The following is a 16,353-nucleotide window of genomic DNA, read 5'->3' on the forward strand; positions in this document are numbered from 1 at the left end:
TACAAGTCGGTGGCGTGGTTGAATACTTTATATGCTTTGAACTCCAATGAGTAACCAAGTAAGAAACCAATATTACATATTATTTGAAACTTCACTATCTCTTGACGCTTTTTGTAGTTGTAACATTTGCACCCAACCACCTAGAAGAATAAGATATCATACTTCTTACCATTGAGCAACTTATAGAGGGTCTTCTCGAGCAAACAATGAGGAAATAGGAAGTTTGATGCATAACACGTGTTGTTGATCGCTTTGGCCTAAAACCTCTTCGTTGCATTATGCTCATCAATTATTGTTCTAGCAAGATGAAAAATGTTCTATTTTTCTTTTCAACAACACCATTTTATTTTAGAATGTATATTATGGATACTTCATGCTTGATCCCAATTTATCACAATGTTGTTTAATATTTATGTTGTCAAATTCCTTGTTATTGTCACTTGTAGTCTTCTATCTTCACTTTGAACTCGTTGTGTGTGTTTTCACAAACTTCTTGAAAATTGATGCAACTTTAGTCTTGTTTTGAAGTAAGAAAACCTAAGTATACCTTGAATAATAATCTACAATCATGAGAATATAGATGTTGCCACCCAAACTAGCATATGACGTTGGACCAAACAAATCCATGCATAAGAAATCTTCCTCGGGTACTTTCAAATTGGGTGTTCATATAATATGCACTTAGAACATTTATTGGTTCAGTAATCTCTTGTACACCATGGCAACGAGGAAGCACAAAGAATTCGACAACTGACAAAGCCCCATCCCCATGTAGCTCGGACACAAGGACAGCAAGCACAGTGGAGAAACCTGCAGCACAGCGTCCGTTTATATTCTACTAATCTACAAGACTAACTAGATCATGGTTTTCCAAGGAGAGACGGGCGGTAGAATGCATGGCTTTGTGCCATCTCAATCCTTTCCCGAGGATCATTCATCGTTTCGTCCCTCAGGGCTTGAAGAATGTCCCTTGCTGGGAGCTCCCTGCACATAAGTCAGGTCTATATCTAATCAGGAGAGTAAAATGAAACCAATAAAATGAATGAGTGAGAAGTGGTCACTTCTCACTTCGTCTGCACTGCGGCACTCACTCCTCAAGCACACTGTAAACTCTCCAAATATGGAGAGTAGTGATGATACATAGCACAAACCTTTTTATCAGTATTCTGTAAAGCCTCTTCAGGATTGGGCATAGCTCAGCTGGAGCAACCTGCTTGTTTTCTTCTGGGTGCTGCACACTTAAGCTGGGTTGACTAAGCAGCTCAAAAAATGCACCAACTGCAGAGATACCCTGTCCAATGGAATGGTAAAATGATCATGGTAACCGTGTAAAAAAGCAAAATTGGATGGCTGCAAATGTCAGGGTTATCAAATACTCACTCCATTCTTTTTTATTTGTCGTGGTTTAGTTCAAAAATGAACTAGCGGGCGACAAATATTCGAGAACGGATGTAGTACTATAATAGCTTTGACATCTTCTCAGAATAAAACAAGACAAAATGGAAAGAAAAAAGTCATTCCATTACCTGAATCATTCCCTTCCCCTTGATACTATCACCCATGTCAGGACTCAACTCTCCCTTGGCAAGCATTTGCCCATACCATGCATTGCGACCTTTTAAGAGAGTTACATACGTGTCAGCCAGCAGAGGACCAGCGAGTTTCTCAGGTTGCTCTGTCAGCAAATGAGTAATGAATATCATCTCTGACGTGCAATGAGCAAAATATACAGATTTGCTTGTTGCACTCTCGTTTGTTAAAGCTGCCACCATTCCTGAAACATAAAGAGAATTAGAGAAATATGATAAAACTGGTACTCGCGAAAGGGCCTCTAGCTGAGTTGGTTAGGTGGTCTGAGTAGCACTCCTCAGGTCCTGAGTTCGACTCCCCGTGGGAGCGAATTTCCAGGCTGTGGTTAAAAAAATCCTCTCGTCTGTTCCACGCCAAAGCATAGGTCTAAGGCTCAGCCCTGGTCGTGGTCGTTCTCACATGAGCTTCGATGCCGCTGTGTATGTGTGGGGCAGGGGTTCGGGGGTTTTCTTGACCTGTGTGAGAAGGTCTTATTCTTAATACAATACCCGGGGGCTGTCTTACCCCCCGCAGGTCAAGTTTTTTTTATAAAACTGGTACTCACAGAAAATGTAGTAAAACAAAGTAGAAGAAACTATCCTATTTGTGCCCCTTGCCATTTTATGACCAAAACAACGTTAGAATGGAAACTATTCAAAAAGTAAGCAGCAAGTATTTGACCCGACATCGGATTTCCAAATTGATTGTTTCTTTTCTTAAAATTCTAAAAAGCCCTTCTGATTTTAGTGTACTCCGATCCACCCATACTCTATTCAGGCAAAGAGAGTCAGTGACAGCCCAATGGACGACCATTAAGGGATCAACTAAAACTTAAGCAAAGAAAAACATTTACATGTTTGTTATGTTTTCTTCAACATCAAGTAGTAGGATGCCTATTGTACAATAATATTGTCAGTTAAAAAAAGACAGAAGTTAGTATTACCAGCACCGATTGCATAGACATTCTTCAGGCCACCCATCACCTCATGGGTGACAAGATCACTGTTGTCCCAGACAATGAAATGTGGCTGCCTCAAAAACTTAGCAAGAGGCTTCCTCCACTTGTTGGATCCACAGATTCGAGCGTTTGCATATTCTTTGTTATAAATTTCCGAGGCGATGTTTGGTCCTCCAAGATAGAGTATATTTTCAGTTGGAACTCCAGCTGCAATGCATTCCTTAAAAATCAGTCTGTACTGCTGATCTCAAATAAGCAGGCCAAGCATTAAGCAGAAAAAAACTGTTTATACGTTTCAACCAGATGCATTTCAAGAACAAGGCCATTCCTTCCATCAGGGCATTGAAGATAAGCACCATGTCATGAGCATCAGGGGCGGATCTAGGAGGGGGCTGCCGGGGCTGCAGCCCCGGTCGCCCCTATGACACCTATTAATACATATTTCATCTATCTTAAAATAGTAGTCATCGTTTTAGAGAATTAGTAGGTTTATATAATTTTTGAGTGATGCATGTGTTTTATATATGTGTTTAGATTCATCATCATTCATTTGAATATAGACATAAAAATCAAGAGCTAAAAGGACAACTATTTTGGAACGTAAGAGTATATTATAACATAAATGCAGACTATAATGGTTAACTAAGATAGGCAACAACCTTCTTTCTGATCGTGTCATTCAACACATATATTTGGCCTCCATCCGTGCCACCAGCACGCAAGGTGGTAGCGCGCGCATCCACGCTGGACCCGTCCATGCTTCAGCAGTGCAAATCCACACCACCACACAGGACACAGTCATGAGCTAGCGCGCACGGCCAATGCACATCTAACAATTAGCAGCGCGCATGTGCGCAACGCAAGAGGCAGGCTACAAGCTAGAGGGACAGGGGAGCAATGTCCTGTCTAATACTTCCCTAATTCTATAGGACATGTTAGTTTTTTAGCTAATTCTCATGTAAATAGTGCAAAAAATGCTTCTAACAGCCTCCCTAATCTAATTTGGTCCCCCTAATTTTGGATCCTGGCTTCGCCCCTGCTGCAAGCAGCACCATGGCAGGCCTGCTGCAGCACGCTAGTACATCAGGCCTGCGAGAACGTCGTCGTGGTACTCACCCCCAAAATGGCCGCTGGTGGCTCTTCCAAACATGCTTTAACTTATAGCCCCTCCTTTGATCCAATCCTGGATCCGCCACTGATGAGCATGCCATAAATTTACATCTTTGGTGTGTTTCACTTCCAGTATACATAAAACATATGGTAAATAGAGAATTGGAATAGACAGCTAAACACATGAATCGGAATTCAGTGCAGTCTTCAAATGGAAGGGGAAATTGATACTATTATGGAGCGAACGGATTGTTGGTGAATGCATATCCACAAACTAACTGTGTTCAGCAGCTAATGGCATTAATTGTGCAAATTACTATCTAGTTATATTATAACAGACAAGCAATAGATGGGCTCATGCTGTCTCTTATAAATGGACAATGTGGCAGGTAACATACTGGAATTGTTAGCTTGGACTATAGACATCAGGTTCGTTTGTCAGAGATCTTGCAAAACACAAATGAGCTTTCCACATGATAGATTTGTTGTAAACTGATCGAGAATTCTACTATTGAGGGGGTGTTTGAATGCATTAGAGTTAATTGTTAGTTGGCTAAAAAATTGCTAGTGGAATTAGCTAGCTAACTATTAGCTAATTGCTAAAAGTAGCTAATAGTTAATCTATTAGCTAGACTGTTTGAATATCTTTAGCTAATTTTAGTAGATAACTATTAGCTCTAGTGCATTCAAACATGATCTTAATCATGACCTTGATCAAGCAGCTTATCATGCATGCCACGAATCATAATATTTTTCTTGCAACCAATACCATTCAGCTTCCTCAAGGAAACTTGTGGTGATTGAGTTTAAAATACGCAGGCAGAGACAAGAGAGATTCTTACTTGCAGAGCTAATCATTTGAGTAGGTGTAATGATACGAGGTATTGGATCCAACGAGGCCTCAATTCCCTTGGCGAGGGAAATTATCACCGGGACACTAATCCTCTCCTTCCAATACTCGCTGATCTCATCAAACACCTCCCTCGTCTCGGTGGACGGCACCCCATTCACGACGATGTCGGCATCCCAGACGGCCTCCTGCAGGTTAGTGACGACCTTGAGAGGGCAGAGCGGCGTCTCGATCATGTTCAGGCAGAAGCCGTCCTTGAGTATCTCGTCGGCATACAGCGTGCGGTCTCCGAGCCGCGCCTCGACGTACTTGAGGTAGGCGCAGCGGCGGATGAGGCGCCTGAGCACGTCCTCCCTGGAGTTGATCACCTCGAACAGGTGCTCCGCGGTGGAGCGGTCCACCGTCCGGCCCGGGCGACGCCAGATCCTTATCTGCACCTTGTCCCGGAAATGGCCGTACGCGTCCTGTAGTAGCGCGGCGAAGACGCTGCCCCACGCGCCGGCGCCGACGCTGACGATCTTGAGAAGGTCCCCCTCCGACTTGCCGAGCAGCCGGCGCAGCTCGTCCAGCCGCTCCTCCGTGGCCGTGCCATTGCCGCCGTGGACCGATCCATTGACGTGCACGCTCCCAACCATTTCCCGAGCTCAGGAGTCAGTGCAGCGGGAACGGTTCAGCTCACAGGCGCGCCCCCCCTCAGCCTCAGGCAGTAAATTAATCGAGCACCTTGAGCGCGAGCGCGAGGTATTCCCACCCTCCCAGAGCGCGATTCCTGCGTCATCGAACGACCCCGCCGCGCGCGAGACCGCTCCGACCGCCGCTCACCAACCGCGGACCTAACGCAACGCCCTCCGATCCTCGCCTCAGAAAACTCCGAGAGCTGGTCATCCACCGCCACCTACAATTCAAGCACAGGACAGGACGGAATCAAGCGCGGCACGGCACCGATGTGTAGCAGGGCCGCAGGGATGAATAAGTAAGGAGATGACGAGCGCCGGCGGTGGCAAAGCAAGCGGCCGCCTTTACGTCGCCACCCACCTCCAGCTCAAGGACCCCGGGGGCGGAGCTGGCCGGCAGCCAGCACTGGAGTGAGAAGGAGGGGCGCGGGGTGGGTGGCGGATGGGGATGAGGATGGACGGACGCAACGGCCCGGCCGGCGCTGTATTGGAAGCAAGTGCCCGATCGGCGTGAATAAAAGTAGATGGGGGCGGGGGCGGCCCGGAGGTGGGTGGAGGCGTTAATGGGCATGGATGGCGCCAACCATGCAGTGCCCGCCATTAATGAGCAAGCGAGCGAGGGCCGGGAGTGCCGTAGTGGAGTGGGGGAGGAGGATGAGAGGGCCGGGACAAGACAAGACAAGCATCTGCTTCAGTGCTTCGCTCGCAGCTTCCCGAACTGGTTATTGACGAAGATGGATTTTTGAGTGATGAAGCGAACTGCTGCGATCGACACCGATGCGCCAGCGACGACGACAGAGATGGGGGATGAGTACTCGATGGGGAGGGATATGGGGGATGCTATCACGAAACAGGCAACAGATCGAGTTGATCGCTGTCTTCGTTGACACTGGCACATACGTGCACATGCAGGACTGGGACAGGCGAGCAACATCCGCAAGTATCGCTGTCCACGATTTTCCGCGAGCCTGTATGGTCGCAACTCGAACGGCCTACTGTTATGCTCAGAGATCAGAAGTGGAAGAAGAATCAGAGATTAGAGAAGAACAGTGAACAGGAGGCAGAAGGCGACGGATGTTATTGCGTATGAGTTTGTTTAAGTTTTGCATGCCTCTTCAGAAACCACAGACTAGGTATTATACCGTCACATGGGCTGGCCCTGAATTACAAGAGACTAGGATTACACAGCCCATTCTGGGCTCATCACACAAACGTTGGTGCGTCGAGTGCGTTTGCCGCCGAGTGCTGCCTGTTCCACTTCCGTCTCTTCCACAGCCTCCTCCTCCACAGAGGTGCTGACAGTCCCCTCTCCTTTGGAAGCGGCTTGTCCCCAAGCCGGCGCGTTCGGAAACGCAGCTTTCAGGGCCTCAGCGTCCTCCCATATCGCTAAGGCGGGATCCCAACCTGACCACACCACTTTGATTTGTGGAATCAGAGCTCCTCCTCGCTGAATAATGCGGTGAGCCAGAACCTGGACAGGCACTTGAAAACTAGGATTAGCATCAGGTAACTGAGGAACCACTGAATGCTGACGGCCGATTGAAGCTTTTAGTTGGGAAACATGAAATATTGGATGTATAGAAGAGGTCTCCGGTAACTGAAGCTTGTACGCCACGGTGCCCACCCGTTGCAGCACTGTGTAAGGGCCGAAGAATCGAAATGCGAGCTTTTGATTCGAGCGAACTGCCACAGATGATTGAATATAGGGTTGAAGTTTGAGGTAAACTAGGGTTGAAGTTTGAGGTAAACCTGATCGCCCACCTGGAATGATCGCTCCGAACGTTTCTTGTCAGCCTGTTTTTTCATGCGGGACTGAGCTCGAGTCAAATGCTGGTGAATCAACTTGGATATGATTTCTCTGTCCGTCAACCACTGTCTGAGGTCCTCCACTGCGACGGACGAGACTGAATCAATACCAAAATGGCGAGCTGCATGACCATATAGAACCTCAAAGGGTGAACGCCCAATTGCCGAATGGTAGTTGGTGTTATACCAAAATTCCGCGACTGACAGCCAGTGACAGCATTTCTTGGGACAAGCATGGACAAAACACCTGAGATAAGTTTCAATACATTGGTTTACTCGCTCAGTTTGACCATCAGACTGGGGATGGTAAGCCGAGCTCATGCAAAGCTGTGTTCTAGTCAATGTAAACAGCTGCTGCCAGAATTGACTTGTGAAGATTCGATCTCGATCCGACACAATACTTGCTGGCATACCGTGAAGCTTATAAATATTGTCCAAGAAAACCTTGGCCACCCCCGCGGCTGTGAATGGATGAGCAAGGGCCAGAAAATGACTATATTTTGAGAAACGGTCGACCACCACTAGAATGCAGTTCCAGGATCCCGATTTCGGTAGGCCTTCTATGAAATCCATAGAAATTGAATGCCAGGCGTGCGGTGGAATGGGTAGAGGAGCAAGCAGACCTGGGTATTTAGCACGATCCGGCTTCGCTTGCTGGCATATGGGACATGACTGCACAAACTGGTGAACTGTCTTCTTCATGCCCTTCCATGAAAATAATTGCTTCACTCGTCGATAAGTGACAGGCACACCCGAGTGACCCCCCAAAGCTGAGTCGTGGAAGGCGGCGATGACCTTTTGTTGTAACACCTCATTCTTGCCTAACCATAGACGTCCCTTATGTCGAATCAAGCCATCTTTAAGAGTGTATGTTGCAGCTAGTGCCGACGGATCAAGGGCCAACTGCGATAACAAACTCTGTGCCTGCTGGTCATGTTGATAACCCTCCACGATTTCCTGAACCCAAGTTGGCGTACAGTGAGAAATATGCAGCAATTGGTCCGGCTGATGTGAGTACCTGGACAGTGCGTCTGCGGCAGCGTTGTCACACCCTTTTTTGTAAACAATCTTGTATTGAAGGCCGGCCAGCTTGGTGTATACCTTTTGTTGCCAAACAGTGTGGAGACGTTGTTCGTTTAACTGAGCCAAGCTTTGGTGATCCGTATAAATATGGAATTCTGCCAACTGAAGGTATGAGCGCCACTGTGCTATAGCAATCACAATTGCAAGATATTCCTTCTCGTATGTCGACAAGCCTTGGTTTTTGGGACCCAGAGCCTTGCTCAAGAACGCCAACGGGTGCCCCTTTTGCATCAGGACCGCACCTACGCCTGTACTGCAGGCATCTGTATAAATGCAGAATGGTTGGTTGAAGTCTGGAAGAGCCAGCACTGGAGCAGATATTAAAGCCTGCATGAGGGTCTCAAATGCTGACTGATGATCTGATGTCCAAACGAACAGGGAATTTTTCTTGAGTAAGTCCGTCAGAGGTTTGGCGATGATGCTGAAATGTCGTACGAATTTACGGTAAAAACCAGCCAAACCGAGAAAACTGCGTAGCTCCTTAGTATTTGTTGGGGCTGACCACTGCTGAATAATTTGCAACTTAGCTGGGTCAGTCGCCACACCGTGAGCACTGATTATATGACCGAGATAAGCAATAGTGGTCTGGGCAAAAGCACATTTGGACAACTTGATCTTCCAGTGATCTTGCTTCAACAAAGTGAGGACCTCGGATAAATGTTGCAAGTGGGACTCAAATGTAGGACTGTAAATAAGTATGTCATCGAAGAACACGAGGGCACAACGACGCAATACTGGTGCCAGTGTATCATTCATGGCACCCAGAAAAGTGTTGGGAGCTCCAGTCAAGCCAAAAGCCATTACTCGAAACTCGAAATGACCCAAATGTGTTTGGAAGGCCGTCTTTGGTTCTTCTCCTGGTACTAGACAGATTTGATGGTAACCCGCTTTCAGATCAAGCTTGCTAAACCATTGTGCAGAGGACAGTTCATCCATCAGCTGATCAAAGATTGGAACAGGATACGAGCTCTTCACTGTTATAGCGTTGAGATAGCGGTAATCAATACAGAAGCGCCACGTTTGATCTTTCTTCTTGACCAGCAATACTGGCGATGCAAACAGACTGTGGCTCTTTTGGATGACTCCCTGCGACAGCATGTCACGTACTTGTGTCTCTATTTCATCCTTGAGAGCCGGTGGATAACGATAGGGCTTGACATTGAAAGGGTGAGCACCAGGGACCAATGGAATAGCATGGTCACACTGTCGGCTGGGAGGTAAACCCACAGGATCAGCAAACACATCTGAAAATTGTTGAAGAACCGCTTGAACCTTGGGATGTACCTCCAACTGAGACTCTTCTTGAACTGAATTGAGCTGTATCTCAGCTGATAGCAGCAACTGCACCACAGAACCAGAAGGAAAAGATGACTGAAGTCCTTGTAAGCACACTGACGATCCATTGTATGGAATTACCAACCACTTGTTTGCCCAATCGACATGCATAGGACTAAACCGTTGCAACCAGTCCATGCCCACCACTAAATCCAAAGCTGGTAACGGCAAAAAACGAAGATCAGCTGTAAACCAATAACCAGCCATAGACCACTGTGCTGCAGGAATATAATATTGAGAAGAAAGAGTCTGCCCGTTGGCCACCTGAACTGAGAACGGCTGAGCAAGTTCCTGGACACCAGCTAGCAGTGGTCGAAGACGATCAAAGAGGAACGAGTGTGACGATCCCGAATCAATAAGAATAACCAGGTCCTGTTGCTGAATCGTTCCAGATAATCTCATCGTCACCAATCTGTTACTGCCCTCCCAGGCTGCTGAAGATAGTGATAACGCCATAACCACTTGTTCAGACTGCTCACAGGTTCTGTATTCTCCTGGTCATCCAAAGTAAGAAGATCCCATACCTCTTCAATAGCATGGAGCTGAACTGTGGTTGCACATTTGTGACCTGGAGTCCACTTTTCTGCGCATCGGTCACATAACCCACGGGCACGGCGATAGCTCTTCAGAGTCGCTACTCTGTCCATTGGCGAAGTGTGACGGGTTGAGTCAACAATAAGCTTCTCCGTTGGTTGCCCCTGGTTACCAACACGCTCCACCTTGGTGATCTCAGACGCCGTCGCCTGCGGCCAAGCCTTCCGGTGGATGAAAGGCTCAGCACGCCGGCGTCGTGTGGGCTCCAACGCTTCTTCCTGCACGAGAGCAAGCGCACAAGCAGCATCGAGGCTTTGGGGACGTTGTACCATGACAACTGACTTGATATCATACTTAAGACCATCAACAAATCGCATAGTATAATACAAAGGATCTGTTCTAGACTCATAAGCACCCAATTCATCTACCAGCGACGCAAACTGTTCGACGTAATCTGACACAGATCCAGACTGACTAATATGAAATAACTGTCTGATCAGTGTCTCATGCTGCTCGCGACCAAATCGGTCATGAATCAAACTACAAAATCCCTCCCAAGAGAACTGACGCAAACGTCGCTCAACCGATTGTAACCAGCGTTCAGCACGACCAACAAAATGCATAGATGAAACCTTAACCCACATATAGTATTCAGTGTCATACATCTCAAAGTAATTTTCACACTTCTTCCATAATTGTGGTTTCGAGCCATCAAATTGTGGGAAATTGACTTTCGGCAGTCTACCCAGCCCAGACTCACGCATAAACTCAGAAGGATATTGGTGTTCAGGCATAAAACCAGTAATGCGCGATGGATGGGCATTGTACGTACCCTTGACCAGGCCGTGAGGTTGGGTCGCAGGGAACCCAAACTCACCCTCCCGGTTTGGTGGTTCGAAGCGGTGGCCACGGGCCCCATCAGCGTGAGGAAATCCGGCTGGAGGACGCACGGATGCCGACGCGTGTGGACCAAAGAGTCCCGGCTTGTCGAAGGCTGGCTGGCGACGTTCCCGTTCAAGGAATTTGTTGACACGGGTAACTTCCAACTCCAGATCGTCGACCCGCTTCTCCAGATCGGGACGCCACATATCAGCCTCGGTCTTCATGAGTTCGAGGGCGATCAGGCGTTCTTCACCGCGCAACGCCGCAACATCCACTTGTTGGTGGATGGCATCGCAGCGCTGGGTGAAGGCACGCGTATCTCCTCACAGTGTTCCTCCACGCGGCGCTCGACGCCGGCGCAGCGCCCGCTGATTTGCTCAGATAGACGCGCCTCCATGAGACGCATTTCCTCAAGCAACTTGTGGGTGATAGTCTCCGATTGCTCCATCGCAGACGATCGCGCCCGCCGCGGCACCTCCGGCAGCAGATCCAGGATGACAAGTCTTTGATACCAAATGTTATGCTCAGAGATCAGAAGTGGAAGAAGAATCAGAGATTAGAGAAGAACAGTGAACAGGAGGCAGAAGGCGGCGGATGTTATTGCGTATGAGTTTGTTCAAGTTTTGCATGCCTCTCCAGAAACCACATACTAGGTATTATACCCTCACATGGGCTGGCCATGAATTACAAGAGATTAGGATTACACAGCCCATTCTGGACCCATCACACGAACGTTGGTGCGTCGAGTGCGTTTGCCGCCGAGTGCTGCCTGTTCCACTTCCGTCTCTTCCACAGCCTCCTTCTCCTCCACAGAGGTGCTGACACCTATCTGGGTCGTTCGTACGCAGCGCCGTTGGGGGCCGGGCGGGAGTCCGCCGCCGCGCGTTCGGGGGCATTACCGCAAGCTCTCGTTCGGAGCTGCAGGAGGTGGGTGGTGACGGCCAGAGCTGGAGGTGTCCGGGTGGTCGATCGAGGCCGTAGAGGCCGGGGGATTTTCATGATAAGAATCTACTGACGACGTATACATAATAATAGCAGATACAGATCTCTACTCCTATTAAGAACGTAAGGAGGGCGTCCACAGCCCCTCGTGCCTCCGCCCCCGCCTGCCCATGCCTCGCGTTGCCTCCTTTCTTCTGCCCATGCCTCGGCAAGCGCCCTCTCCCACCGCGGCGATCTCCCTCGGCAAGCGCTCCCCTCTCCCCCACGGCAATCTCGGCGAGCCCCCAGCCGCCATCCATGGCGCCTTCCATTCTCGCTTCTAGAAACCCTGCCCGCCAATCTCGGGGCGCCCTCGCTCACTCGCTCCGCAGGGCCCCAACCCGCCCTCCCCCGCGCGCTGCGTCCACGCCGATCCACTTTCCATCGAGTTCTAGGCCCCCGCGGCAATCTGCCTCCCCCGGAATGGCGCCATCTCGAGTCCGCCCAGCCGCCATTCTCGCTTCGGGGCGCCGCGCCGATCCACTTTCCATCGGGTTCCAGAAACCCCGCCCGCTAATACCCTCGCGTCTGTAGATCTCGGGTCTGTAGATGGAATGCTCGCCTCCACGCCATTCATGGCGCCTTCCTCGGTCCCCTTCCCCACGTCCGCGACGTCTTGCTGTACTGGTCGGGGCTGGTGACGGCTGCGGCGTCCTTCGTGGCGGCGGCCTCCGCGGCGTTCCTGCCGGAGGGGAACCCCGTCGCCTCCGCCATCACCGGCGCTGCCGACCTCATGTACGCCTGCGACGCCGCGAGGCTGGACCTATCGCCGGTCCTCATCCACATCTATGTGACTATGTCACCACGATAAAGCGCTTCCTCCAGGTGCTGTGGGCGATCGGGGCGCTCGGCTCCGTCGGGACCTACCTCGTCGCCGCTCGCCCGCTGGATGAGGGCCTCGTGCAGTACGTGGTGGACCACCCTGCCGTGTTGTGGTTTGTCGGCCCCACGTTCGTCGTGCTCACTGGCCTCGTCTTCAAGGAAGGTATGCTAATCCTGCTGCTTGTTCAAGGAAGATATTGGCAATAACTGCATCCATTCCCCCCACAGGTCTCTGCTATGGGAACTGGATAATAGATTGCTAGGTGCACCCGCTGTACGAGCGCTTGCTCGAGGCACACGTCACCTGCCACCGCGTCACCACCCCCGTGGACCAGCTCCCACGCATCGATGCACAGATAGCGATGAGGCCCCTGCCTATGCGTCGGCGGCGGGCGGAGCACACACGAGAGGCGAGGAGCTCGACCTCTTCATGGTCAGTGTACCGAAACTCTCTCGTCTCTCTTCCTCTCACGGTCTTGTCGTGGTGAAGCTAATAAGGTTGTCCGATGGTTCTCTATGGATCTGTTAAGTCCTGCAATAAACAAAACTCAGAGCTAAAATCTTTTACTACCACACGCTTATGTCCTAGCGCTAAGCATTTTTAAAATGTAAATTTAGGGCCCCTCCAACAATCGACTATAGAAGATAGTGGGTTTTTTTATTTTAATACACACGAGTGGTATACTATCTTTGGTGCCGATAGGTATTTTTCTGTTTGCCATATCCATTTATATTCATCAAAAAAACTGCACCCAATGATTGTGTTGCCAACTGTGAATTCTTACTGTTCAAGTTTCAATAATAAAAATAGGTTCCTTTATCACCGTTTGTGGTTCATATTAGGTTTTATTTTTGGGAGTTGATTATGTTTTTTCTTTACAAATGGAACAGTCCTGCTATTCAGGAGAATAAGGTTGCTACAATGCAGTACATATCCGGTACTGGATCTTTAAGAGTCGAAAGTGAATTTCTTGCAAGGTACCATGAGGTTAAGAAGTTTTCCTGGCTCCTTTCAGTTTTCCTGCTTCCCCATTTTATGCATGATTGCTAAATTATACAAATAATATGTTCCATTTGTAAAGAAAAAACCACCCTTGTAAATTATCTTGCTGGATATCCTTAATATAAGAGATACATTGCGGTTGCCAAAATGTTGTGTTTACAGGGAATAAATGGTGAGATACTATCCAATTCCACCATGTAACATTTAACTGAAGTGCTCTCTTTGATGTTCACTGTTGGAGTGCTAAAAAACATGTTATCCATTTTGTCGTGTACTATTTTGTTTCATTCTGAGTTCTGACCAACTAATGTGCTTGCTTTAAACAGAGAGGAAAAATAGATATGTGTAAGCTATATTTATTTAAGGAATCTCTATGCTATTTTTATGACAAAAGCTTATTTTTGAAGGCTTCTTCTGGGAGGACATTAATCACCGCACAAATTCCACTTGTTGCGAGCCATCCAGATGTGCATGAGCCATGTGATGATTCCTTTGCCCTTGTTGATGCACTACTCTCAGATAAAGCACAACTCTTGACACTACAACCAAGGTTATGTATGGAGGTAGGGTTTGGTAGTGGTTATGTCATCACCTCGCTTGCAATCATGCTCAGGCAGTTAGGCTCTGGAGCCCAGTACCTAGCAACTGACATCAACCAACATGCTGCCGAGACAACTCAAGCGACCCTTGAAGCTCATGGGGTGCATGCAGATGTGATTGTTACTGACATCATGTCTGGTCTTGATAAACGCCTTGCTGGTATGGTTGATGTGGCAGTTGTTAACCCTCCTTATGTGCCAACTCATGTGGAAGAAGTCGTATGTAGAGGCATTGCTGCGTCTTGGGCAGTCGGTTTGAATGGCCGCCAAGTGATAGACAGGATCCTTCCTGCTGTGCGTGAGATGCTATCAGAAAGAGGGTGGCTGTACATGGTGGCCCTCGAAGATAATGATCCTTCAGACATATGTCATCTGATGAGCGAGATGGGGTATGCATCCTGCGTTATCTTGAAGAGGTGTACTGAGGAGGAGAGCCTTTATGTTCTCGAGTTCTGGCGAGATCCACACGCTGTTACAAGTGCGTCGCCGAAATGATTATTGTTTCGGGCCCTTAATTGGTTGTACCTCAACAGTTAATAAGAGATCATACAGATTATAGAGGAATTCCCACCAGCTTGGATTTTTTTTCAGATTCTTCTATTCATTTTTTTTGTCGTAGCTAATTGATTCATAAATTTTAGGAACCTTCGAGAAATGTTCCAGATTGATGCTGCAGATTACATGATGTCCATATGTGGTGATGACAGTCTGAAAGAGCTTTCTTCACCTGGGAAAAGCGGCAGTATTTTCTATCTCTCACAGGATGAACGTTTTGTCATAAAAACCTTGAGAAAAACTGAGTTGAAGGTATCACCTCACAGGTTTTTTATGAGTGCGTGTTTTACTTGTCTTATTATGTGGATGAATTATATATTTACAGCCAGGAAAAAATTGTTGCACATAAGATTTATGATCCTAATATTAGTTAACATTAATAGGGGAAATCATAGGATAAAAATAATTTATATCATTGTTGAGTGATAAGTTATGCCTACTGTAGATTGGTTTGATGTAATACATGCTGCAGATACTGTTAAAGCTGCTACCAAAATATTACAATCATGTCAGAGCTTATGATAATACGCTCATTACAATTTTTTTTTGGCGTCCACAGGATTACTCTGAAAGGCGGAAGAAAGGTGCAGAATCACATCATTGTTGCATTACTCTTATTTAGTCTGTAAATGCATGTCATATGCGATAGTTTTTTTTTCTAATTTTGTACAAGTTCGCTTTGTTGTGATGAGAAATATGTTTTGCACTGAGCTGCGAATTCATCGTAAGTATGACTTAAAGGGTTCTACACAAGGCCGATCAACCAAAAAGCAAAATATAAATGAGAACACAACACTGGAGGACCTTGACCTATCATATGTTTTTCATGTCGATAAACCATGGCCGGACGCACTTTTCAGGTAAGCTGATGATCAGTTGCTCCCTTTGTTTTTCTAACGCCTTAATAGTCTTTTGGTAGTATATACTTGTACTTCTACTAGGTTCACTGTCTGACCCTTTTTTACAGAAAACATTTGACATTATTTATTTAATCATAAGTGCTCTCACAGTAAAAATACAAGAAAAATAAAAGTAATAATAAATACAAACTGTAGAAAGTAAGGTACTTATGATAGATTTCTAATGTAGAAATGATCATAGTGGGTATTCTTTCTAATTAATTATTATTGTTTCTTCTAATGTTCTTTTATCAGACAAGAGGAGCATACCCATGAGGTGAACAACAGTTAGTTTGATAGGGAAGTTATGAAGACACTGTCATCAAGTGACCCCCCACTTCTGACTCAAACAGAATCAGATGAAGAGTTAACTGGTGATGACTATGCATGGTTAGTATATTTTTTGGATGCATTTGTCATAACATACACACACCGATCAACATGTTTAGTCCTTGCCTGAAGAAAGAGATCTTTTCCTTTGAGAAGTACAATCCTCAGATATGTCGTTTTCATTCATTCAAGTCTTTTAAGCCTAACTTCACTAAATGACACAACATATTTGTTGACACTCTAAAAGTGTTGTCTCCCTTAAAGTTAGCTAAAAATGCTCAAATAATCTGTTAGAAAAGGTGAAAGCCCATTTTTTCCTTAGCCTGTTGCTTCTTGTTTTTCTACTGAATCTTTCATATTGTA

At 47.1% G+C, this 16,353-nt stretch overlaps 3 protein-coding genes and 1 pseudogene across 3 annotated transcripts; 3 read left to right on the forward strand and 1 right to left on the reverse strand.

Moving 5' to 3' along the window:
• Positions 1 to 524: 524 nt before the first annotated feature.
• Positions 525 to 5,626, reverse strand: LOC100273469 (Glycerol-3-phosphate dehydrogenase [NAD(+)] GPDHC1 cytosolic). The gene is made up of 6 exons (NM_001147906.1): positions 5,523 to 5,626; positions 4,480 to 5,382; positions 2,513 to 2,734; positions 1,527 to 1,774; positions 1,152 to 1,291; positions 525 to 984 (listed from the first exon to the last, which is right to left on the reverse strand). The coding sequence occupies exons 2-6, from the start codon at positions 5,120 to 5,122 to the stop codon at positions 861 to 863; spliced, it is 1,377 nt and encodes a 458-aa protein (NP_001141378.1). The 5' UTR covers positions 5,123 to 5,382; positions 5,523 to 5,626; the 3' UTR covers positions 525 to 860.
• LOC103650771 (uncharacterized) lies at positions 5,302 to 11,887 on the forward strand. Its single transcript, XM_008676344.4, has one exon. The coding sequence runs from the start codon at positions 10,735 to 10,737 to the stop codon at positions 11,308 to 11,310; it is 576 nt and encodes a 191-aa protein (XP_008674566.1). The 5' UTR covers positions 5,302 to 10,734; the 3' UTR covers positions 11,311 to 11,887.
• Positions 11,481 to 12,867, forward strand: LOC103652278 (uncharacterized; annotated as a pseudogene).
• Positions 12,868 to 13,948: 1,081 nt separating this feature from the next.
• LOC103652279 (methyltransferase N6AMT1) lies at positions 13,949 to 14,717 on the forward strand. Its single transcript, XM_023302099.1, has one exon. The coding sequence runs from the start codon at positions 13,949 to 13,951 to the stop codon at positions 14,699 to 14,701; it is 753 nt and encodes a 250-aa protein (XP_023157867.1). The 3' UTR covers positions 14,702 to 14,717.
• The last annotated feature ends 1,636 nt before the right edge of the window (positions 14,718 to 16,353 follow it).

The sequence above is a fragment of the Zea mays genome, chromosome 3 (assembly GCF_902167145.1).
Source record: "Zea mays cultivar B73 chromosome 3, Zm-B73-REFERENCE-NAM-5.0, whole genome shotgun sequence".
Lineage (NCBI taxonomy): Eukaryota > Viridiplantae > Streptophyta > Magnoliopsida > Poales > Poaceae > Zea > Zea mays.